At 36.8% G+C, this 26,718-nt stretch overlaps 1 protein-coding gene across 3 annotated transcripts in view; it reads left to right on the top strand.

The window, feature by feature from the left end:
- TRIM33 (tripartite motif containing 33) overlaps positions 1 to 26,718 on the top strand; it is a 124,218-nt gene that overhangs the window by 79,765 nt on the left and 17,735 nt on the right. For all 3 annotated transcript variants that reach the window (XM_045801451.2, XM_045801450.2, XM_045801452.2), the window contains exons 6-16: positions 1,905 to 2,019; positions 4,116 to 4,262; positions 4,738 to 4,855; positions 6,255 to 6,529; positions 7,333 to 7,497; positions 11,054 to 11,254; positions 17,570 to 17,702; positions 19,483 to 19,546; positions 21,609 to 21,768; positions 23,176 to 23,525; positions 25,507 to 25,630. In XM_045801451.2, the coding sequence (XP_045657407.1) occupies positions 1,905 to 2,019; positions 4,116 to 4,262; positions 4,738 to 4,855; positions 6,255 to 6,529; positions 7,333 to 7,497; positions 11,054 to 11,254; positions 17,570 to 17,702; positions 19,483 to 19,546; positions 21,609 to 21,768; positions 23,176 to 23,525; positions 25,507 to 25,630 (1,852 nt within the window). The remainder of the gene's footprint in view (positions 1 to 1,904; positions 2,020 to 4,115; positions 4,263 to 4,737; positions 4,856 to 6,254; positions 6,530 to 7,332; positions 7,498 to 11,053; positions 11,255 to 17,569; positions 17,703 to 19,482; positions 19,547 to 21,608; positions 21,769 to 23,175; positions 23,526 to 25,506; positions 25,631 to 26,718) is intronic.

Genomic DNA, 26,718 nt, shown 5'->3' with positions numbered 1-26,718 from the left:
AGGTGGTAGAACTTTCATCTTAACTTTCATCTTAAGTGATACCAAAAGAAAATAAAGGCTACTCTGAGGTTGTAGATGTTACAATGCAGTTGACCCTTGAACAACATGGATTTGAACCGTGGAGGTCCACTTTTTGCAGATTTTTTTTCAATAAATATAACATTTTCTTTTCTCTAGCTAACTTGATTGTAAGAATATAGTATGTAGTACATATAACATAAAAAACGTGTTAATCAGCTGTTGATGTTAGCTGTAAGGCTTCTGGTCAACAGTAGCTATTAGCTAAGCTTTTGGGGAGTCAAGAGGTATATGTGACTTTTTTACTGCATGGGGGTAGGTGCTGTGCTGTTAACCCTCACTTTGCTCAAGGGTCAGCTGTATATACCTACGCTAATATATTACATACACTATTCATGGATGGTTAATTGTTATGAAAATGTCAGGATGTTTTAGTGATACTTCTGTGTCGTGGGTGATATTGGAGAGGGTGGTAGCTATCTTCTCATAAATAACAGATGAATGTCCTTTTCAGAGAAAGAATAGTGAGTTGATTCATATGGCAGTCCCATATTTTTGTACAGATGTTTTGTACATATTTTGTATATGTGTTTCTGAATCTGTGTAGAGAAGTAGAACAAGAAGTTTATGTGTTAAAATTGCAGAGCGTTGGAAAGACTAATGATTTCATCTCCAGAAAGATTTTTTTTTTTTTTAAGTATGGAAAGCTCCAATAATACCCCTTTGGACACATTCTTTAATGACCTATCTCCATTTTTTAATGACATTGATTTCTTTCTCCACAATTGAACACATAGTAGACATGCTTAAATCTAATGAGAATCTGACTATGGCTAAGTGTTCTCTGCTTTTAGCATGCTTAATGATTTTAGTCTTTGGCTGAATCATTTTAAGTCGGAATCCTATATTATCCATAGTAATCAGCACTCTTATTTTTAAAAAGACATCTTCCACTCACTTTAATAAGATAAGGACAGAATTGGATAAAATTTTCTAGTAAGTGCCCAAACAAGCGCTGATGTGTAGAAAAAGGAGGGAAAATTGCATTATAATTACTCAGATTATATTAAAGTTACTCAAATTTGAATTGGGCAAATAAAAGACATTTTAGAGGTTGAAAGTACGGGTGATATTTTGTAAAGAAGTAGAACGTATAAAAGTTGAAGGCTACTTTCTTTGATTGTTTAACATTTTATATATTTATATTCGTGGGACCCCTCCCCTCCATGAAATAGGTATCAGCTATTTCATGTCTGCAACCAAAACTTTAATTACCAAAATGGGAGCTTATACCTATTCTAAAACATCTGACAACTCTTTTACAAATGGATTGAAGTTGTTTTATATTCTTAATTCTGTATAGTAGGAAAACTATTTTGAGAAGAACCTATGGAAGGGGGAGGGCATGTATCAGAACCCACATTTGAAGTGGTTAAGTTGTAAGAGAAAATAAATGCTTCTAAGCTTAATTCCTATTATTTCAACACATAATTACTGTTTGCAACATTGTTCTTTTGCACATTGTTCTTGAAAAATGTTAAGTAGATCCAACTTGCCAGATTTTTAACACTAGACGGCAATTGTTGATGTCAGATGTTTATATATCACATTCATGTCATCGGAACTAAAGGAGATTGCCATCTAGATTAATAAACTGGCCTTTATGAACTTAATTTAAAATTACTAAATATTCCGTTCTTTGTATAAATAACTTGTTTGGACCAAACTGAGTGCTCAGGTCTACCGAAACATAAGTTGTACATTTTGACAAAGGTTTAATTTTAATTACTCGCTTTAAGTGCCCCGTTGGATGAATTTCTGTAACAGTTGATGATTCAGAGACGTAGGATAAGTTGATAACCTAATGATGCATTTCTCTTATTCAGGATAAAAGAAGTAAATGAGACTAACAAACGAGTAGAACAGGAAATTAAAGTGGCCATTTTCACCCTTATCAATGAAATTAATAAGAAAGGAAAATCTCTCTTACAGCAGCTAGAGGTACGGTTCAAAGCCAAAATAAAACAAAAACTGCTTCTGTTGCTCTTTAGCTGTTTTTAATGTTTATTGAAAGCTCTTTTAGATTGGTTGGGGGGGCATGGAAGTAAAGAAAGTTAAAAACATTTTTTTATTTCATTTTCTATTGGAAAATAGAGCTTTATTGAGTTAGTTAATTTGCAGCCCAGTTTAATAATACTGATTTTTAGCTGTATAAATTAGGAGATAGTGTTGCCCTCTTAGGAATGAAAGAATTATTACTAAAATGTTATGTAAACAAAGACAAAGCCAACCTGCTACATCCTCCCCATCCCCACCCCCCAAGATAGGGCCTCAATTTAACTTTTACATGTGAATGTATATAGGAGTCTACTTGAGTCCTTTGTGTGTTTCACTTTATTTTAAAAATATTCCATATAGTTTTGCTAAAAATGCTGCTCATTTTGAAATTTGTAAACTTTAAACTTACTGATAATTTTGTTATATTGTTTTTGTGTTGCATATATTGAGATTAATATGTAGATTTAAATTTCTAGATAAGAATCCAGTCAATTTGTGAAATCCAAACTAAGTGTTAAACAGAGTTGCCTCTACTGACCACAGTTCATTGGTTTTCAAAATTTGGTGCTCTTTAGTAGGCCTAGATGATACAGGGTTGTGTTTTCTGCACCATTAAATGGTAGCAATTTAAACTATGTATTTGATTTTTTAACTTCCATTACTATTAACCTCAAATTTCCACGGTAGTTTTTTTCCTGTTCCATTCCTTCATAGAACATTGTAGAAATGTTAGACACGTAGTTACATACAAATGAAAGAAATATGTTGGCAGTGTCATTTCTGAATTTTGTCTTTTGAAATATATCTTTTTTTTGAGACACAATTGTGAGATTAAAAGTACTCTCACACATACTGTTCAAGTTGGAGTTCTCTTTCCTGTTGTATATCCAGCTGATGCATTTAACTCTACTATTTTTGTTTTCAAAAGGACTGTGTGAATGGAGAGCACCGAGCAGCAGCGATTTTTGATAATCTTTTAAGTTACTGCAAACACATTTTAACTATAGGTCTAAAATCATGTTCTTAAACTGTTTCAAGAATTTTTGAGTGAAAAGATGCCTCTTAATACTAAAATATACAAAAATACCGAATGATAAATCTGCCACATACTTCTAATATGCTGAATTTAAACAATAGATGTTTTCTAGTATGATATGTTCTTAAACTTTGTAAAATAGAGGTTTTCCTAAGCTTTGTAAAAGGGATGATTTCCAGGGAAGTTGTGAATCAAGCTTCTATCAGTTGAATACTTTTATCCCCTGTTTTACATTATGAAATGAGCAACTTGTTTTCTTAGGGGAAAAAAAAATTTCAATAAATCAAGTTGAGGCATTAAGAAAATTGTTAAGTACCAAAATGGTTAAGATAGATTGTTTGGCATGCCAAATGTCAAAGAGTGTAGGACATCACCTGTTGCTTCTAGGAGTTCTAGTTCCCAGATAGTTTAATTTTCCTTTGCAGCATTTCCCCCAAAATTGGTCCTTCAACTCTTACTGACTTTCTTGTTCTTTATGAACTTTTGTCATTTCAAAAGTTTCCCTAACTCTGCTCTTAGAACTTCGGAATTTATGTTTCTCATTTTGTCTTAAGTATTTAAAGGAAGAGATTTTAACTTTACCCCATGCTACACCAGTAGGTGGCACTGGCAGCACAAAATTTTCTTTGGTCTGAAAAGTATAGAGTTGAGTATATCGTATTTCTAAAGGTCAGCTCATTATGCCATAGAGTCTGTGTATTGGATCAGCCTAATAGACACTGTTCTTAATAAAGACATTTTCATCTTCTGAAGGAAAAGAGAGACATCAACTAACATTAATTTTTATATATCTGGAATGTCCCTTGTTAGCTTAGAGAACTTAAGTTTTAGTTCTGCTTTTGTTTGCGACTTTTCTTTTGATCAGAGGCTCATTAAATAATGAGGTGCTTGTCAACTTATCCTAATTTTAAGAAGTAATGTAGGTATTGTGTTCATTTGCATTAAAAATTGTGAGTTGAATTTTTCATATAGAATTCTTCATTGAATTCTTGTTCTGTTTCAGAATGTTACGAAAGAAAGACAGATGAAGTTACTGCAGCAGCAGAATGACATCACGGGCCTTTCCCGGCAGGTGAAGCATGTTATGAACTTTACAAACTGGGCAATTGCGAGTGGCAGCAGCACAGCACTCCTGTACAGCAAGCGTCTGGTGAGACACATAGTCTAGTATATTTATGGTCTTTAAGTTGACTTTATTAAGGTACTTACGTTCAGTGAACTGCATTTGTGTAAAGTATAGATTTTGCATTTTTGCAAATGTAACCGCCACCACGTTAAGATACAGAAAATTTCCGTCACCCACAAAAGTTACCTTGTTCCCCTCTACTCCTGACCCTAGGCAACCATTAGTCTGATTTCTTTTATTTTCTAGCACTGCATACGAATGGAATCATACAGTATTTACTGTCCTGAAGATACCTAGTATCATAATGCAGTTTATCACCAGAAATGTCAGAAGTTCAAGCATGTGCGTTTGATTGCTAATATAGATAGCCTTTTAAACAGATACTGTCTTATCTGCGATTGACATTGTGGGGCTACATGAGTTTTTTATGTCTATCATGTATGTTTTCTCAAGTGATACTTACAATTTTTAAGACTAATGTGAATTTTTTCCCTTTAAGATTACTTTTCAATTGCGCCATATTTTGAAAGCACGGTGTGATCCTGTGCCTGCTGCTAATGGAGCAATTCGTTTCCATTGTGATCCCACCTTCTGGGCAAAGAATGTAGTCAATTTAGGTGAGAAATAATTAGTTTTATGAATGTAACTGGGAACACTGAATTAGGAGGAGAAAACATCTAAAGCAAATTTTAGATACTTAAAACTTCACTCTAACATGTAAACTTCTTGGAAAATATGTTCCTCATTGGAAACTCACTTGAGCTATGTTCATGACCTCTTTAAGAATGTTGAGAATCGCCTATGTGTAGATTTTAAAAATGTGTATCATTGCTAACTTTTCCCCCACATCTTTTAAAATTGATAATGACTGTTTCATGTCGAAAACTTAGCAAATGGGGCTTCATTCTCTGGAAGAACTTATTAGATGCTTAGTAGTTTGTATATTAATTGTACCAAATTGTCCACTAGAGAAGGACCTCCAGGATGCTGATGTGTTTGAAAGTCATGTACTGAGGAATGTTTGAAAGATGAGAGTAGCTCTTTTCCACACAGAAGAGAAATGGACTTCACTCTTGTTACTCCACAGTGTGGACCTGCGGACCATAGGTGAAAGTTACAGGGAGACAGACAAACAGCTCAGTTTACAACGAAGACCAAAAACCTCCCGACAATTAGAACTGTCTACAGATTGAGTAAACTCACTTTCAAAATAGTCAGGTCCTCACCATTGGAAGTTGTAAAAGCAGAGGTGTTTGGATTTCTCTAAAAAAGTAATCTTTGTGTATATTAAAATTTGAATATAGCCTTAGATCAGGCATTGGCAAGCTGTTTTTGTGTGGCATGGTAGCTAAGTTTGTTTTTTACATTTTAAAGGGTTGTAAAAACAAATGAAAATAAAAGAACATATGATAGATCTTTTGTGGCCTGCAAGGCCTAAAATATCTGACACATTAAGAAAGTTTTGCCAACTCTGCCCTGTGTAGCAAACCTTCCTAAAATTTGCTTTCTATTCGTAGAAAACAGTGGGCTCTGTGAGAGGCAAGGAAAATTGTCATTTTTAGGGACGTAAGTGGTTGAAACATTCCACGTTTCCACAGACAGTTTGGGAGTAGTGTCATACTCTGCCCTACAGACTTTGGCGATTCAAAGGCAGATGGCATCAGCATTAGCAATCTTAGGTATCCTTGAATCTTTCCGGGAGAATTGATTTTGACTGACTAGATGGGACTCCTCTGATAATGTCTCTTTCAGATCTTTAATTTTCTCTGCATTTGTGTAAATAAAGAACAAGGGCAGGTAATATATTATTCTGAAGAATCAAAAGTCAGTTATTTGGCTTTGGACTATGTTTCTGATCTTCATTATCTTTAAACCTCGCTCCCATCTCTGCTGTACTGTCAGAAGCTTTCAATGCTGATAGTTGTCAAAGGAAGGAGGAAAAGATAGTGACTAATCCACAAAGTAGATGATTTAATCGTTTATATGCAAATTATTCTCATTTTTTAAATCCTTCAGGTAATCTAGTAATAGAGAGTAAACCAGCTCCTGGTTATACTCCTAATGTTGTAGTTGGGCAAGTTCCTCCAGGGACAAACCACATTAGTAAAACCCCTGGACAGATTAACTTAGCACAGCTTCGACTCCAGCACATGCAACAACAAGTATATGCACAGAAACATCAGCAGTTGCAACAGATGAGAATGCAGCAACCACCTGCACCTGTGTCAACAACAACAACAACAACACAGCAGCACCCTAGACAAGCAGCCCCACAGATGTTACAGCAGCAGGTGAGTATTATTACATCATGACATTATTGACAAAAATTATGAAGGCCTCAAGATTATACTCTGTCCTGTATGGATGAATTACACATTTCAACGTTACTAGCAGGGACAAAGCTCAAAGAGTTTAAACATTTGCTCTGGGTTTGGAAGTGATTTGGGGGAGATGTGAAGAAGGGTATTAAGTAAATACTTAGCATGGGAAACAAAATTAACTTACTAATACTGTGGAGGAGCACAGGATTTTATCCCTCCATACCAGATATTTTTGGTTTTCCACACGTGGTTTTGGGCCAGAGGGCCAGATAGTTTTTGCCTAGGATCTGGGAAGTTCTTAATTAATTATTTATTTAAGAAGAGGGTGGGGCTAGAGGGAATCTAGAGCAGCCTCCACACTGAGTGTGGAGTCCCGCACAGGGCTTGATCCCACGACCCTGAGATCACAACCTGAGCCGAAACCCATGAGTCGGACACTTAACCGACCGAGCCACCCAGGTGCCCCAGTCTGATAAGTTCTTTAGGTATTTGTTCAAATCATTTCCATCCCTGTATCTCTCCTGATCTCCTCTCCCCCATCCAAATCAAAACCATTAATCCAGGGTTGGATAAGTTAATGTTAATAGGCTTTAAATACACACATATATACTGAGAGGAAGGGATTGGGGCTAGAGATGGGGAGAATGTGACTTATATTTTTTTACTTTATGCCCTTCTGTCCTGACTGAATGATTTGTACCATAACATTTTATAATTGAAAGGTAAATTTATAAAAAATATTATTACATAAATGCAATTTCTGCCTTTTGTAGCCTCCGAGATTGATCAGTGTGCAAACAATGCAAAGAGGCAACATGAACTGTGGAGCTTTCCAAGCCCATCAGATGAGATTGGCTCAGAATGCTGCCCGAATACCAGGGATACCCAGGCACAGCGGCCCTCAGTATTCCATGATGCAGCCACACCTCCAAAGACAAGTATGCCTAGAGTTACATTTGTAAGAATCATACAATTTTAAAACTAAAAGACATCATTCTTCTTAATCAGTTGGGGGTGGGGGCTTGTGGCCATTGTTACCTTTGAGGATTTAATTAATGCTGTGTATCTTCTTGTCCCAGAAAAATACACATACACATGAATTCAATTTAAGAGCCTCTTTAATGGCCTTCAACCCATTATCATTATATGCTGTGGGTTAAGAACCTCTGATACAGTCCAACCAATTCATTTTACAGAAGTAAAAAACAAAGGAGCGTGTTACTTATCCACAATCACAAGAGGTAATGGTAAAGTCAAGATTAGAACCTTAGTTTCCTAAAATTGTTCCTCTGCTCTTTTAATGTGGTGTTTGGAACCTAATCTATAAAAAGGACTTTGAAAACAATAGAGCCACGCTCTATGTAATTTATTTATTTATTTATTTCTTCTCTTTGCTTATGTTTCTTTTAAGGATATAGATGTGCCTACTCTTAAAAATTAATGTATTTAGAAATGTTTTCTGATTTTTGCCTGAACAGCAGGGTTATACTTGAATAGGAGTTAAGATTATAAAATCAGGCTACTTTTACATGTGATTTCTAGTTATAAAAGAATATAGTTCATTTTATAAATAAAATAAAATAAAAAATAAAATCCTTATATCATTCTTGTAAACAAATCCACTAGAATCCCAAATACCACAGCAAGCTTTTTTTTGAAAGTCAAAATTCTATTGTGTTTTCTCCTTGGACTTGAAGTCCTCTTCTACTTTCTCTATAGAATTTTATCTTAATATACTTAATTTGATAGACATAGATCTATGTTAGTTGCAGTTTTCTGCAGGAAAAATCTCTCTCAATTTAAAAATTTTTAAATTTCCAGCGACAATAAGACTATTATTAAACTTAAAAAGATTTTTTTCTGGACCAAATTTTCATTACAGTAATTCCTATACAATTGTTTAAACAACATAAGTATATTTACATGGTTTAAGAATATTAGGTAACATAATAAGTAAAATTCTTTTAGATATACATTTCTTTATGAGATAGATGGAGCCTTTTTCCCCTTCCTGTGCATTTATATATATTTGTATGTATGTCTGTTACTTATTAGAGTAAGTTAGAATTCAACATTAATTTTTAGTATTGTTTTTTTTCTGGTTTTGTTTTCTAATGATCCTCAGGAAACTGGTTCCCAAAAGCATGTATCTGGGAATTAAAAGAATTTTTTCATTTCCCTCAGTTTGAACTTTTGTAGGTTATAAACTAAAACTCAAAATGAGCTATCAATACTGTTTGATAAATTTTTTTTTTTTATCATTCGATAGTTTCTTCAGGTCTTTTTGTTTTTGTTGATCATCAGGTATCAGAACCCACTTAGAGATCTGTTACCAGGTTTTTGAGATGGGTGTGTTTTCATCAACTTGACACTCATACCTTTGCTTGTCTTTCCAAGAGTATTTTCTGCCCTGGGGCAGTATGCTAGATAAGATTAGGATTGGGTCAGAGGTATGCTGTTTTGAGGTTGGTGGGAGACGGGCAATTGTGAAAGAAGTAGAAGCGGTGAACCTGCAGACTCTAGCACATTCTTAGGGAAATCAGGTTTTCTTTAGAAAAAAATAAATATGCAGGTTGAAGAAATGGACATTAATTTCCTTAAAAGTGTTAACATACCCATGTACCGGTTAGTATGTGGAAGCTGCAGAATCAGGCTTCAGGGCTCCTATAGAAATCACTGAATGTTAGAATTTTAAATGTTTAAATTTCTGACTTATTGATATATGTATAATTTGTTTCCCGAAGATTTTTATCTATATTACCTTAAAGATGATCCTCCTAATGGTCCCTCACAATGAGACAAGTGAGGTATTAGACACATTTCTAAATTACTGAGATGTGATTTGCCTAAAGTCACCGAGTATTACAATCAGGAATCGGTGTCTTATTTCTGTTTGTACATTCATTGTATTTTTCTACCTGATCAGTTACAAATGCACAACTACACCTTTTTTTTTTTTTATTTTTAAAAAGACAAAAGAGTCAAAGAGGAATATAAATAGAGCAATGGCTTTCCTAGTCTGATGTTTGAAAACTTTGGGGGCTTCCAGATCATCTATTTATGTACATCTTTATTCTGAAATAACATCATATCACCAGGTTGACAAGTCAAAAATTACTGGCAGGTCTGCCTTTTCCTAAATACTACACAAAAATGAATAAGAAAATGAAAAGCTTAAGTTTGAATTATGATTTTTTTTATAAGTTAGAGAATGCTTACTCTTTTTTTCCAGTTTTATTGATTAATTGATGTACATCACTGTATAAATTTAAGGCTTACAGCATAATGGTTTGATTTACATATATTGTGAAATGATTGTCATAATAGGTTCTGCTAACATCCATCATGTTAAATAGATACAATAAAAAGGAAAGAAAACCATTTTTTTCTCCTTGTAATAAGAACTCTTAGGATTTACTTTTTTTTTCTTTTCAAATTTTTTATTTAAATTCTAGTTAGTTAACATATAGCACAATATTGGTTTCAGTAGAATTCAGTGATTCATCACTTACATACAACACCCAGTGCTCATCACAACAAGTGCCCTCCTTAATACCCATCACCCATCTAGCCATCCCCCACCTCCCTCCATCCACCCTCAGTTTGTTCTCTATCTTTAAGAGTCTCTTTTGGTTTATTTCCCTCTCTCTTTTTTCTTTTCTTTTTTCCCCCCTCCCATATGTTCATCTATTTTGTTTCTTAAATTCTGCGTATGAGTGAAATCATATGGTGTTTGTCTTTCTTTGACTTATTTCGCTTAGGATAATACACTCTGGCTCCATCTATGTCATTGCAAATGGCAAGATTTCATTCTTTTTGATGGCTGAGTAATATTCCGTGTGTGTGTGTGTGTGTGTGTGTGTGTGTGTGTGTGTGTGAACACCACATCTTCTTTAGGATATACTTTCTTAACAGCTTTCCTATATATCATACAGTGGCGTTAAAACTGTTGTTGTATTGTACACATGTTACATCCGTAGTACTTTTTATCTTATAACTGGAAGTTTGTACCTTTTCCCTTTTGACCACCTTCAGTTCCCCCTTCTCCACCTCTGGAAACCACAAATCTGAACCGTTATTCTATGCATTTGTTTTTGTTTTAAGATTCCACATATAAATGAGATCATACGGTATTTGTCTTCCTCTGTCCATCACTTAGTGTGATGCCTTCAGGATCCATCCATGCTGTGGCAAATGATTGCCATTTTTTATGGCTGAATAATATTCTATTCTGTATACAGACACACATATACATTTTGTACGTGGACGGACACCCACATACATACCACGCCTTCCTTGTCCATTTATCTGTGCATGGACACAGGTTGCTTCTGTGTTTTGGCTATTCTTAAGATAATGCCTGCTTCTTTGTTTCTTAGTCACAGGTGTCAAACTCTTAGGTATCTTTCCTAAACTAAAAATTATTGTGAAGGTATAGTTCATATTAGGATATCTTGGCAGATCAAGTAATGATAACATCTTTTTTCCTAACAGCACTCAAACCCAGGGCATGCTGGACCCTTTCCTGTTGTGTCAGTGCACAACACCACAATCAATCCAACCAGCCCTACTACAGCTACGATGGCAAATGCAAATCGAGGTCCCACCAGCCCATCTGTTACAGCAATAGAACTAATTCCCTCAGTTACCAATCCTGAAAACCTTCCATCATTGCCAGATATTCCACCCATACAGGTTTGTATTTAAGTTGACTGAGAGATTTAAAACCTCATGTTAATTGGGGAGTTAAGGGTGTATCTCTCCTCTCCTCTCCTCTCCTCTCCTCTCCTCTCCTCTCCCCTCCCCTCCCCTCCCCTCCCCTCCCCTCCCCTCCCCTCCCCTTCTTTTGCAGGAGCAACATGTTTTGAAATTTCCAAAGAATAGAGCATAATATTTGATTTTTTAAAGTTTTGTGTGCTGAAACTAGCATGCCTCAATATTTTAAAGTTGTATCAACTTTGCTAATCTTTCTGCCACTTGCCAGCAGACAAGCCTTCTGTTAGATAAAGCACTCCTGCTATGAGTTTGGAACCAGAGAGGAGACCCAGGACCAAAATGTGGTCACATCTTTGCCAGTCTTCTGTTAGGTCCAAAAGGGATGGTGTACCCCTTGTGCAAACAGGTTGCACTAAGAAAGGAAGAAGGTGAAAGGTCTAGATACCAAACACTTGGTGGAGGTGGTGCCTACTGAGAGAGAAAGTGATGGTGAAGAGTAGAAGATAGAAAAGGTGAAGGGACGCTGAGGCTTCTGTCCCTTTCACCTGTAGCATTTTCCTGAAGAAAAATATCTTGCAGTGCCTTCTGAAACTTCATGAATCCATTTGAATTAAAAGCATTTTATTAAAAACTATTTGGGGGGGGCGCCAGGGTGGTTTAGTCAGTTAAGCATCCGACTCTTAATTTTGGCTCAGGTCATGAGCTCACGGTCCTGAGATCGAGCCCTGCATCAGGCTCTGTGCTGAGCGTGAAGCCTGATTGGAATTCTCTCTCCCTTTCCCTGTGCCCCTCCCCCCTGCATGCACGCTCGCTATCTCTCAAATAAATAAATAATTTTTGATGCAGCATACAAACTTTATTTAAAACAAAAGTAGGGGCGCCTGGGTGGCACAGCGGTTAAGCGCCTGCCTTCGGCTCGGGGCGTGATCCCAGCGTTATGGGATCGAGCCCCACATCAGGCTCCTCTGCTGGGAGCCTGCTCTTCCTCTCCCACTCCCCCTGCTTGTGTTCCCTCTCTCGCTGGCTGTCTCTATCTCTGTCAAATAAATAAATAAAATCTTTAAAAAAAAATAAAAAATAAAAATAAAACAAAAGTAATAGACAAAGTCAAACAGACACTTATATTAAGAGAAAAACTGACTAGAAGAAATTTTATCTTAAGCACCTGGCTGACTCCATCAGTGGAACATGCAACTCTTGATCTTGGGGTTGTGAGTTCAGGCCCCACATTGGGTATAGAGGTTACATTAAAATAAACCACCTTATAGTAACTTAATTACAGTTGCATTTAACTGAGCTCTGTTGCTGTGAAGAATACAACTCATGCGGTTACGGGTGAATGATTTGTGCATTTTTCAGGTATTCACTGAATACTACTTTACATACACATATACATTAAATTTGAAAAATGTTTACCGATCCCCAGATGTACTTATTTTTGTTGATTTTTGGAAGAGGTTGTTTAAGAGAACAGTCTGTGATTCTGGCTTATGAATTGTGTAATGAACCCAGCCTAGACTCTGTTGGACACCAGCTCTCCTCCACTCCTCTTCGGACATCAGATGGGTTTTGGGTACTTGTTTGGAAGGTTCTCTGGGTAGTATAACATGCGAGCACTCCTTGTGCTTGTCGAAATACTTGTTCAAGTTGGTAGATCTGCTTGTGGGCAGGGTGGGTGGAAGCACTGAGGCACCAAGAGTGGGCACAGCAGACTGCTAGTCCGCATCAAGCCAAGTCAATGACTTGACAAAAAGCATTTTATTTATAAATTTAAATATAACCTTTGAAGTTAATACTGAGTCATCCTCTCATACATTGTATGAGTTACTCAGAGTCAAGGGTCATGATGGGAGCAAGGAGCAGTGAAATTACTAAGACACTGGGGCCCTTGATTGCATTTTAATATTTTTATGTAGTTAATAGATTTTATGAGTTAGTTTTATTTAAAGGATGTTTCTTTAACTTCAAAATCGTTTCAAAATCACTAACTCATTGTGAATGCTCTTAATTTTATTACTTCCCTAATATTAGGAGAGATCTTTCTTGGCGGGGTGAATGGTAGTTGTATTGGTGTTGAGAGGACTGGACAATACAGAATGGGAAATTTGGGAATACATCTATAAAAAATAAAATTTCTTTTTTGAAGATTTATTTGAGAGAGAGAGTGCACATGCATGAGCAGGGGGAGGGGCAGAGGGAAAAAATCTCAGAGCAGACTCCCTGCTGAGCATGGAGCCTGAAGTAGGGCTCGATCCCACAACCCTGAGATATCATGACCTGAGCTGAAATCAAGAGTCAGATGCTTAACTGACTGAGCCACCCAGGCGCCCCTATAAAGTAAAATTTCTGAAGTTATAAGCTTATAGTTTTCAAAGCATTTTCACAGGCAGTATATATCAGTTTAATATGTAAAACCATGTTGTGATAATGTGATACCCCTATTTTATGGATGAGAGTAAGAGAGGTTAGTGACTAGTCACGCTGTACATGGAAAAGTTGGAATTCAAAGCTCAGACTCCTGATTACAAGTCTGGTTTCCCCCCCCAACTACCCATAGAGATAGTAGGGAGGTAGTTCAGGATTGTAGCCAGGAAAGGTATACTATTGAGAGGCTTTGGGCAACAAGAGAGAGGTATGTATAGTGTTAAAAGAATCATTCAGGTTTTGCTAAACACTTAGTAAATATGCTAAAGTCCTTGGGGATTGAGAATACGAAAGAAGATATAAGTAAAACTTGGTTCCAGGTCTTAAGAAACTTTCAAAAGGAAAAGAAGTTTGCTAATGTCTTATTTAACGTAATTTGCTAGGGCTGCTTTGACCTTGGTTTAGTGCTTTCTAACAGAGACCAGATGGAGGAAATATAGATGCCACACATCTTTGAAAAGCTGGACATCATATTAGACTTTCCTTTTTATCACCTACTTTTAAAAATTGAGATATAATTCACTACCAGAAAGTCCAGTTTTTAAAAACGTACAATTCAGTGGTTTTTAGTATATGCACAAGATTGAGAACCATTACCACTATTTCTAGAACATTTTTATTACCCCAAAGAACCTCTGTCCATTAGCAGTCATATTTCCCTCTTTCCCAGTCCCTGGAAACCAGTAATTTACTTTCTGTTTCTATGGTTCTGCCTCTTGTAGGCATGAGTGGAATTATATAATATATGGCCTTTTATGCCAGGCTTCTTTCACTTGCAGTGTTTTCTAGGTTCATCCATGTTATAGCCTGCATCAGTACTTAATTCCTTTTTATGGCTGAGTATTCCATTGGATGGGTTTACCATGTTTGTTCATGGGCTTATCAGTTGATGGACATTTGGGTTTCCACTTTTTGACTAGTAGGACTAATGCTGTGAACATATTTTCACAAGTTTTTGTATGATTTTCACAAGTTTTGGTTCTCCGTGGTAAATTTCTAGGAGTGGAATTGCCATATTATATATCGTGTAAGTTTTTGAGGAACTGCCAAACTGTTTTCCACAGTGGATGCACCATTTTACTTTCCTACCAACAGTGTGTGAGGACTTAAATTTCTGTACATTTTTACCAACACTTGTTACTGTCATCTACTTTTAAAAGTAGAGGTGGTTACCATGAAAGCACAAGTATAGTAAGAAATAGTTAACCAAATGAACCAAGAACAGAAAGGGAAGGAAACAAACCTATATTCTCTTTAAGAATCACTTACTTTCTCTCCTATCCTGTAGTTTTCATGGTTTGGTAAGAAGAAACCTGGGGGAGGCTGCACAGGAAGTAGACGAGGTAGCATTAACTATGTAATGCAAATCAGAAGTAAATTCAAAAGCAGTTTTGGGTATTTGTTGATGTATCTTAGTAGTAGTCATGACAGCCATCCAGTATGGATTAGAAGTTGATCTAAATAGAATTCTCTCAACCTATATTATATTTTATTTTGCTCTACTGTCCATCTCCATCATAGTGATAATGCATGTTTGTAATTTAGACCTTGAGGTGATACATGATGAACCTGAATACTTTTCAAATACATAAATGAATATTAGATTCCGTTCAGATTAGATTATAATTAATAAATGTAATATTCTTTTTTTATTAAAGATTTTGAGAGAGAACGTGTGTGAGTGGGGGGGAGCAGAGGGAGAGGAAGAGAGAGAATCTTAAGCAGACCGCACACTAAGCTCAGAGCCTGACACAGGGCTTGATTCCAGGACTTCAAGATCATGACCCAAGCCGAAATCAAGAGTTGGATGCTTAACCGACTGAGCTACCCAGGCACCCCAATAGATGTATATTCTAATGATTTATTCTTTATAAAGAATTTTTCACATTTGGCATACTTAGTAACTATCTGGATACTGTATGGGATATTATGAAGTTTTGGGAAAACTGTATGTATTTCTGATACTGATATGTAAACTTAAATGTTATGAGAAACCCATTTCTGTACTGTGCTCTTAGTACTAACTAAACGAATTAGTCTTTCCTCCCCATCTTTACCAATCTGATAGGTAAAAAGATATTACTGGTTTCATTTACATTTATTTTATTTTTGTGCTTGTTTGCCTTTTCTTAGGTTCATTGATGATTTGTATTTCTTCTGTGGATTGTCTTTTTCCTTTTAATTCATAGAAATTATTTATATAACACATGCTCAAAGAACACTGATTTAATGAATAAATGAATTAGTGTTTTTCCAGTTAGACTTTTAACTTTATTTATGTTGACTCTTCATCCATGTCTAGTGAAACCTGGGGGTGAATGCTTCAACCAGCATTTCCCTATTGGGGACTGTAGTGATGTCATGGAGGCCCTTTTATGTACTTTCAGTTTTTCTCTTCCTAATCTGTTCACTCTTCTAGCCTTAGGCCTGTCTATCTGGCCAGAGATATAAATTGCTGGTTAAGTATAGAAGGAGTGGGGGTAAGAGTTATAGGTTACCTGGGACTTTCATGTCTGTTTTGAATCATCCCCTCTTTCTCTGTGTTCAGGTGCGACATTGTCCGGCTTCCATCTGTGCTCCATATTAGGAGCCCCCCGCCCCCTTCAGAAATCCTTCACTTGACTAGTTGCATCTAGGAATTCTCCTATAGTTACAGCTTACAACAGCTGTGATCACCGGGCAGGCACAACTCCTGATACCCCTTAATTGAGCCGCCCCCCCCCCCCCCCAAGCCCACTGCCTGCTGTCACCTTCAGCCCTTTATATTTCTGACATGAGGTTTTTTAAGGGCTTTAATGAGAAAGGCCTATTTACTTTTTAGGAGAGTCCTCCCTTGCCTGCGATATGTTGTGACCTGCTTTATTTTGATCATTTTTCTATCAATCCAATTCTACCTTGCTTTATTTCTATAATTTTCTTCGAAGTTTCTACTTTGATGACACCCTTTCCTGTTTTACAACCATGAAAAATCTGTGCAATTTTGAGAGCAAGAAGTAAATGTACGTGTTCAGTCTTCTGTCTTGATTAAGTAGATTTGCAGAAAAGGTAATCTGCCTCTAGTGGGAGAGAAGTTTAAAAGGGGCAAGTATGGGCACAAGTTAGACCAATAAGCAAGATTGGCAGTTATTTAAGAATAGTTTGACCACTTCTTAGGGAATAGTGTAAAATTTTTCTTAGGGTAATTTTCATAATTAAGTAGTATTTACTGTTTCTTACATAAATATTTTCTATTTCATCATTGCAGTTCTTCAGTGTAGTTGGCAGGTTTTAAAGAGAGGAAATTGATGTTTAGGTTGCTTGGTCCCCTGGCTTTAACCTACTGCCTTGCCGATAAGTGAGAAAACGGCTCAGTTCTCCTGTGGGCTCCCCCTGTAATAAGGGGCCTTATATCCCAGGGCTTTATTTTGAGTCTAAAATCTTTTAAAGCTTTGAAGTTAGGCATTGACGTGATTAAATTTCTACTCAGGTGAGTGAGTCTGGCAGGACTGTGAATGTTGAAATGAAGAGAGGAAGACTAGATGGATGAGAATGCTGATAAGTAGGGTTCTTCATCAACTTTGAGAAAAGGCAAAAGTGTCAGTGTGTGTCAGAACTATTTTATTTTCATAGAACATGATGGATTTAGTGAATTGTTGGGCTTTGTCTCGAGCTGCCCAGGTATTTGCTGAATAGTATTAATCCTAGCTTTGTTCATAAGAACTTTAAACTGTGTGGGTCCTCAAGAGAGGCTAAGGAAGCAACAATTAAGCCAAGTTTGATAAAATAATGTTTGTTAGTAAACTGTGAACATAAGCGATTATACTAATAAAATTAATAGCTTCTCCTCTGCTTTAATCAAAGCAAATTTATCATTTCATTCTTTCTCTTTAGTTGGAAGATGCTGGTTCAAGTAGTTTAGATAATCTACTAAGTAGATACATCTCAGGCAGTCACCTACCCCCACAGCCTACAAGCACCATGAATCCCTCCCCAGGACCCTCTGCCCTGTCTCCAGGATCATCAGGTAAAGCCATCAGAGGTATTGGCTCATTTCTTCTGTTACAGCTCACCCTTGAACAACACTGGTTTGAACTGCACAGGTCCACATATATGTGGATTCTTTTCAAAGAGTGCAGTACTGTAAGTGTATTTTCTCTTCCTTATGATTTTCTTAATAACATTTTCTTTGGCTTACTTTACTGTGAGAATACAGTATATAGTATATGTGCCTTGCAAAATACATGTTAGTTTGCTGTTTATATTATCGGTAGGGCTCTGGTCAACAGTAGGCTATTAGTAGTTAAGTTTTTAGGGAGTCCAAAGATACATGTGATTTTTCACTGCACAGTTGGGGGGCAGGTCAATGAGGTCACATTGTTTAAGGGTCAACTGTATATGTATTAGGGTTCTCCAGGAAAACAGAACCAATGGGGGGGTGTGTGTATAGGGAGAGATTTTAAGGAATTGGCTCACATGATTGTTAGGACTGGCAAGCCGTAGGGCAGGTTAGCAGGCTGGAGACCCAGGGGAAAGTTGATGTTACGGGCTTGAGTCTGGAAGCTAAATTCCTTCTTCTGCGGACCTCAGTCCTTTCTCTTAAGGTCTTCAACTGATTGGATGAGACCCACCCACAATGTGGAACTTGATTGGCTTAGGCAGAATCTAGTGATTAAAATGTTAATCATGTCTAAAGATACCTTCACAGCAACATCTAGACTGGTGTGTGGCCAAACAACTGGGTAGCTGTATTCTAGCCAAATTGATATAAAATTAACCATCATAGTATCAGATCATATTTTGTTTTTCCTGATTACTCTTTCTAATTATATTTCTTCAAATACTGTTGGCAGTTTTCAGCTAACTGAAGTAATATTTATCTGTAGTATACGCTGTTCAGAGCTGTTAATTACCCCTCCCTCAACCCCCAGCTGTTTTCACATTCTTTGCTAGATTTGTAGATGTGTTTGCTTACCATGTCTTATATTTTACGGTATAGATGGGCAGCTGAAGAGTTCTTTGGTTTCATCCCAAGTTTAAAACTTGTAAGATACTGAAAAAATTTTTAAAAAACAAGAGTTGAGGAAAGACAAGTAAATTTTCAAATTGCAATTTTAAAACAAACTTAAATTTACTGGAAACTATTAAAGTTGTAACTTATCAAGTCTATGAGATATACATCTCTTCCAAAATCCTGGTTGTTTTAGATGGATGAGATTGACCCTGTTACCGTGAATGAATGATTAAAGCAACTCCAAGCAGATTGATAGTGTAGAAGTGGTTATGGAGTGTATTTTTTTTAATTTAAATTAAATGTTACTTATTTCTTACCAAAACAGACCACCTCATTATTTCTAGAGTAAAAATAGTTCAAATTTAAATGTGAGTTTTTCATGAGATGCATCTTTAATATGACTTTTAGTTGTAGAATTTTTAAGGTTTAATATAATTATTCCAGGACTTCTAAAAGAAAGAATAATTACTGGGAATCTAAGTAGGAGATTTACCAGATAACTTGGGGCAAGATGGCAAATAACTTTCTCTTCACCTGGTAGTTTTCATTGATTGGACAGTGTTGCTCTGAGGAGGGTACTGAGAATCCTGTCTGGGCTCAGCTGACAGAAACTGGTTGATGCCTGCCCTGCCAAGGGTTACTACATGCCTTCCCTAATTTTGACTTTAAGGCTAAGTCTGATTTCCAAGAATTGCTAAGTTGCATTGTAGTAGTCTTTAATTCTGTAAGTACTAGGTAGGATTCTGAATATTCCTAGCTGCGTTGATACTCATTTTGACGTGTTATTTTCCAGGTCTATCCAATTCTCACACACCTGTGAGACCCCCTAGTACCTCTAGTACTGGCAGTCGAGGGAGGTGAGTATTAACATTATCAAGTTTTTTTTTCCTTAAGAAAAATTTTAAATATGTATTTAAAGTAGAAAATTACATTGAACTCCTATACTTATCACTCAGCTTCAACAATTACCAAGTTATAGCCGGTCTTATCTCTTCTGTGCTCCCATGTATTCCTCCCTTGTCTGGTTTATTTTGCAACATTGCCATCAACAGATATATTGAGGTCAAAATATATATGTTGAAGAAATATATTGTTTCTCATACAGAGTTTTCCCCACCATGTCATTTAAATACAGTATATGCTGTTTTTTTCCTCTGTGTTGATAACTTTGATCAGGAGGTTTGATTGGGGTGGGGTGGGGAAGGTGGGTGGGAAGAATACTTCATTGATGGTGGCGTGTACTTCCATCAGGGGCACATAACGCTTGGTGGTTTTTGTTTGTGACAGCAACCATTAATTGATCATTGCCTAGCTCTCTTTTTTTTAAACTGGTTGAAAATACTGATATTTTAATTGTCGTGTTATTTCTTTTTGTTTACTAGTTTAGAATATTTCTGTAAAGAGAAACTTTTCTCTCATCAACTGGTTATAGGACAGACAGAAGAGATTCTTTTTATGTCTGTTTTCATAATAGTGTGTTGGTTCCCAGCACCTTCCAACAGTGACCAGTGAGTTTTTTATTACTACCTTCATGAACTCACATATTTAAACATTTTATACGTTACAAACTATTATAGATGTTATTTTTATTGATGGGTTACATTGTTCCATCTTTGGCCTGTCAGAGCTTTTTCAATTTGGCTCTTTGGGCCTTTGGTATAACGCTAGTAGTCTTTGAAAGCTTCCTTATTTCCTGTTCTGAAAGATGTTCCAGGTTTGTCTTAACATATTTCCTGCCTCAGGCCTAGAGCCCACCATTTTTCTAAGAAATCCTGGTTGTGTTAGTGAGGAAATAGTGCTTGGAGACAGTCTTCTAGGCACTAGGGGTTCTTGTTGCTGAATTGTTTGTTATGTCTTTTTGGTGGACAGAGCTAAGAAATGGGGTGGTGTGTGGAGTGTATTAACATTAAATAGAATAAATGTTACCTGATTTTTATACTTTAGTTTGAATAATTTAGTACAATGCAGGAAAGATTTAAGCTACATAGTGTTTTTTTTTTTTTTTCATTTGGGGGTGTGTGTACATTCTGAAGACTAGTGCTATTAAATACTTGCTTGACTTTTTAATTATACTTTAAATAATCAGTGCTTTTAAAAGAAAAGTACAAATTGAGTGGAAAAAGGTATTCATTCTCAATAGCAGTGCAGTCTTACCAGTTATTCACTTCTCTTGCCAGTGGTTTTGCTTTGTGGTCTAGATAGAACTGATTAGTTATATACCTGTCCTTTATCCTATCATCTTGTTGATTCAGATAAGGATATTCTGGGTTGTTGACTACTTGTTATCCTCTTCTCCCAATTTCCTTCCCTCAAAAGCTAAAATAGAGTTTCCTTTGAGGAGGCTTCATGAACCACTGCTATTAATGCTGTTTTCTTCATTTGTTGGGGACAGAGAAGAATCAAAACTACTTCATAGAGAAAAGCAATCACCAACATTCTATATTAACTAGTCTGGGAAAATAGTTATTTCCTAGACTTCTCCTTTTTTTAAAAAAAGATTTTATTTATTTGTCAGAGAGAGAGGCAGGCAGAGGGAGAGGGAGAAGTAAGCTCCCCGCCAAGCAAGGAGCCCGAGGCGGGACTTGATCCCAGGACCCTGGGATCATGACCCGAGCTGAAGGCAGATGCTTAACGGACTGAGCCACCGAGGCGTCCCTTAGTAGACTTCTTAAATGACTTAGTATAATGCCTCACACCATAAAGTATGTTTTTAGGGTCTTTTAAAAGTTTGATCTACGTTTTTTAAGAATCTGAAGCTAAGCTCATATCACATTTCTCTTACCTGCATTATGAGGTGTCTTTATCTTCTAGAAAGTTAATACATTGTTGTTTTTACTTTAATGAACATTACTTTTCATGTAATTGGTTTTATGTACATTGTATAAACATACGTGACACTTTTAAATTGTTTTTTGTTAGCTGTGGGTCATCAGGAAGAACTGCTGAGAAGACAAGTCTTAGTTTCAAGTCTGATCAAGTGAAGGTCAAGCAAGAACCTGGGACCGAAGATGAAATATGTAGTTTTTCAGGAGCTGTGAAACAAGAAAAGACAGAGGATGGCAGGAGGAGTGCCTGCATGGTAAGCTCCCACTGGGGTCTGTCAGGGATTCAAGGAGGCCTCTTGACAGATTCTTCCATCTCTGCATATTAGACTGAATAGTGGTTCTACGAGCATTTACTTATTTTGGATATTTATGCCTGGTATAATTCAGATATCTCTTTTTGTAATTCAAGTTTTTCATCTAAGTGTCAGCTGTAATTTGTCACAAAAGATTTAATTATATTAAGGACTCATTTGAAATGATCTTTTAGTTTGTTATTGGTCACTATTTTTGCCATGATTCTAAATCGGGTTCTATTTTGTTTTGACTTTATTAATCATCTCAACAGTCACTTTGAGTCTCAGGCCACAAAAGATCCTTTTTCTTTTTTTTTAAGATTTTATTTATTCGACAGAGAGAGAGAGAGAACAAGCAGGGGGAGTGACAAGCAGAGGGAGAGAGAGAAGCAGGCTCCTTACTGAGCAGGGAGCTGACAATGCGGGGCTGGATCCCAAGACCCTGGGATCATGACCTGAGCTGAAGGCAGATGCTTAACCAACTGAGCCTTCCAGGTGCCACAAAAGATCCTTGACTATTTTCCTGGACCTGTGAGCTCAGGATTAGGACTGCTGACATGAAAGAAGTTTAATGATCAAAGAGTTTTGTGATGGAAAGATTGCCTTTGGCTTATGAATTATTAACCATTTAAGAGTTTTTCAGATAGAACATTTTATACAATGTATAGTATAGAATGAAGGAAGGCCACCTTCTCCTCCTGCGCTGCACCCCCCCACCCCCTGCAATAAATTTTGATCTTGTTTTTTTCTTCCTCCCCAGGCTTAGGTGTCATTTTCTACGTGGTTGGCACATAGACATTTCAGTCTGGAGTATTAGCATATTTAACACAGTATATGTACATTTGAGAGCAAAGGGATTTAGCCTTGTGTTTGGCATAGTGTCACATCTTTATCTAGTATCTGGTTTGGAAAGTGCCCCAGAAAACTGGGTGCAAAAGGGTGGTGAAAGATTTCTTTTACCATTGTCACAGTCTTCTTACTTTAGTAAAATGATAAGTAGGCAGAATAACATTTCTTAAAAGCTATGCAACAGATTCTTGTGTGAATAATAGGGTATCATAGTCAGCTCTTTGTAGGAAAAGTATAACCCTATGCTCACTTTACAATCGATGTGCTTATAACAGTTTGATTAATTTTCTTATTATCCAAATGAACCAATATTAGAGTGCTCTATAAAATCATAAATTAACATGGCTAATAAGTTTGGGGTTATTTTTGTTCCTTTATGTCACTAATGTCATTTCCAAATTAATTTTAAGTTATGTCAGTATATATGTGTACGTATTGACATAACTCTTAAGTCACACACACACTGCATACACCAAAGATTAAATGATTCTTCAAGAATTTGTCCTTGTTTTGTTTTAGTTGAGCAGTCCTGAGAGTAGCTTGACACCACCTCTCTCAACCAACCTGCATCTAGAGAGTGAATTGGATGCATTAGCAAGCCTGGAAAACCATGTGAAAACTGAACCTGCAGATACAAATGAAAGCTGCAAACAGTCAGGGCTCAGCAGCCTTGTTAATGGAAAGTCCCCGATTCGAAGCCTCGTACACAGGTCGTCAAGGATTGGAGGAGATGGCAATAGCAAAGATGATGACCCAAATGAAGACTGGTGTGCTGTCTGCCAAAATGGAGGGGATCTCTTGTGCTGTGAAAAATGTCCAAAGGTCTTTCATCTAACTTGTCATGTTCCAACACTTCTTAGCTTCCCAAGGTACCAGTGAAATAATTGATTTTTTTGTTCTTGTTTATTTTTATTTTTTTAAGATTTTATTTATTTATTTGACAGAGAGAGAGACAGACAGTGAGAGAAGGAACACAAGCAGGGGGAGTGAGAGAGGAAGAAGCAAGCTCCCAGCAGAGCAGGGAGCCCGATGCGGGGCTCGATCCCAGGACCCTGGGATCATGCCCTGAGCCCAAGCCAGACATTTAACGACTGAGGCACTCAGGCGCCCCTTGTTTATTTTTATAAGCTAAAATAAACAAAGTTGTTCATGCACATGGCCTTCCTATAAACAATGCATACTGTTTCTATAAAACAGGGAGCCTGTTATTCCTTTGATATTCCCTTCTAGAGAAACTAACAGCTGAATGGTGAAATGTCCAAATCTAAGTAGTGTGTGAATGATAAAAAGTAGACTATTTCCTGGCCTTTAGTTTACACTTAGTGTGTGTAAGCAAAGTAGATAAAAGTCTAAATTATGAGAGGCAGGGGTCAGGGGTGTTGGAGAAGTTAGTCGATTTCCTATTGAAGCTGAATTTTTTATCTGTTGCCATCAATCTTAGTAGGGTCCACAGTAATTTCATTTAAGAATACTATTCAGTTGGAGGCAACTCTGTTGGGTCTTACCCAGAACTTACTTTTCTAGTGTTTGAAAGCTCTCAAAAGGCATTTTAGAGGAAAAAGAACTTTGTAAAAACACCTTCAATGTCTTGGAAGTTTTTAGTTACTGCTTCCTCTTGACCACTGGAAGCAGTTAACTGGTAGTGCCAGCCTGTAGTGCTGTGTGCACATTTCTCACTTAACAAGTAGTGTTCGTGCTATTTTGTCTCCGATTGATTTCAGAGACCACTTTCCCCCTTGCCAAACTCTTAACCCCAAATTACCCTTTAAGTGACATTAAGTGAATAGTGTTCTTGAGAAAGCCTAGCTTTTTTCTGAGTGTAGATAAAACATTCACATTTCCTCTCAGATTCCTGAGAAGCAGCGATGTTAGTTGAGTAAATGCTACTCATTTCGAGTAATTCAGCCTTTTGGATTAGAAAAATGGTGGCTATATAAACAGTGCCAAAATACTTTTTGAAGAATCAGAATTCTTACCTAAGTGTTAAGAGAGGTATAGTCATTTGCCGGAGATGTAATAAGGGCCTTGTTTTACTTTACTCTTTTATAGAAGAAAAGCATTGACATTTTGATGTTGTAATTAAGGCTCTTCATATTTTTCTTTCCTTTGGGTAGTAACATCTCTGGAATGTTAGAATTTTGCCGCTGAGTGCTTTCTCTCAAAGGCTGATACTTTGGAAAGAATTGAAACTGTTGGCACACACTAGTACATAATCTCTAGACTTAGACTTTCTTTATGGTGGGGGAGAGAGGGAGAATTACTGGGAATGAACCATTTTAGAATTTACAGTTTGATGGAAATGCTGATGCAAACAAACTATAACCTGAGCAAATTTAAAAGGTAAGGGGTATATGTACATGTGTTTGTACTTATGGAGATGTGTGTGTATTCTTGGCTTTTGACTGGCCATGAAGAAGAATTGTTTTATTTTTGGCATATTTAATACATGCCAGTCCAGTATGGGATACCCGAGGAATTCCACATCCTGTGCTCTTTCCTTATTTGTGATTGTGGGGTCATTGTGAGGTAGTACTGGGGTTGACAGGCAGTCTCATGCTGTAAGTACTGACCATCAACTTGGTGTTATGAAGAGATCCCTTTTGATATGCAGGGATATCAGTTTTATAAAGCTTTCCAGAAAGTAATTAATTAAAGAACGACTGGGAAAAGTTTTGGGAAGCTTTTATCATATAACTTCACTATGAGGTCTGACAAGCATAGAGCCTCTCTTCCCCTCAAAAACTGTGGAAAGGAAAGAAAACAAACTGGAGACTTCCCTCCAGAGAACTAGCTCCTCTAGAGTGGATTTTGTTATAATTACATGGACTAATTGCCTGTTTCCCTCTTTAGTGGGGACTGGATATGCACATTTTGCAGAGATATTGGGAAACCAGAAGTTGAATATGATTGTGATAATTTGCAACATAGTAAGAAGGGGAAAACTGCACAAGGGTTAAGCCCCGTGGACCAAAGGGTAAGTGTCAGATAAGTTGGATTTATTATTAGGTATTTTGTAGTTGCCTAGCTGTGCACCTCTAAACTTTTATATCCAGCTTCCTCATACTTAACATGTCCCAACCAAAAGCTTGATTTCAAAAAAACATAAATAATAAGCAAGCAAATAACAACATAAAAAACTGCACTCTTCCTCCATTATTTCCCATCATTAAATGGTACCACCGTTTGTTTCTGTTGCTCAAGCCAGAAATCTATTAGAAATAAAAGAATCAGGAATGACCATAGTATGATTTTCTTACTTGTCCTCACCATCACCTTCTGAGGTTGCCATCATAGTTGTTCATCTGCATTATCATAATAATCTCTGCGCTCTGACTCCTTGAGTTTACCCTTGCCTCTTCATACTATAGTTTTCTGTATTGTACATAGTGTTATTATTTTTTAAAGATTTTAGAGAGCACGAGAGGGGGGAGGAGCAGGGGGAGAGAGAGAACCTGAAGCAGACTGCGCGGAGCCCAGTTCAGGCCTTGATCCCACAACCCGAGCCAAAATCAAGAGTCGGATGCTCAACTGACTGAGCCACCCAGGCTCCCCTACATAGTGTTCTTTTTAAAAATATAAACAAGTCTGTCACTTCCTTGATTAAAATCCTCTAATAGCTTTCTGTCATTAAAAATGAAATCCCAAATCCCCTCCTCATTTCACTCCGATTTCTGCTGATCTGGTCTGTGGTCTCATCTCCAGAAACAAAATCTCTGTGGTCATTGCAGTTATGCTTGGATCTGATCTGATGTATGTACTTGCAAAATCCCCCTCTACTATCTATTCAGCGCGTACAAACTTCTATCAAAAGAAGTTTAAGCAAATGAAAGCTATAAATGTAAAGTGCATTTCAGTTTACTTCTGATTGTATAAAAAAATTCTAGAATTGTGTTGAGAAGATATAGTTTGTATTTAATTTTGGACCTGCATGGAGTCATTTCAGGAAAAGAAAGAATAATACGTGTCCTGCTTGCATCAGAGAATTACAGTGAATAGCAACAGCAATAATTTCTAGATTACTAGGGTTACTATAGATTTTACTAGGATTACCTAGTAATCTAT

The sequence above is a fragment of the Ursus americanus genome, chromosome 12 (assembly GCF_024610735.1).
Source record: "Ursus americanus isolate L20-20 chromosome 12, mUrsAme1.1.p, whole genome shotgun sequence".
In the NCBI taxonomy this organism is placed as follows: domain Eukaryota; kingdom Metazoa; phylum Chordata; class Mammalia; order Carnivora; family Ursidae; genus Ursus; species Ursus americanus.
This window is presented reverse-complemented; position numbering and strand designations above follow the sequence as displayed.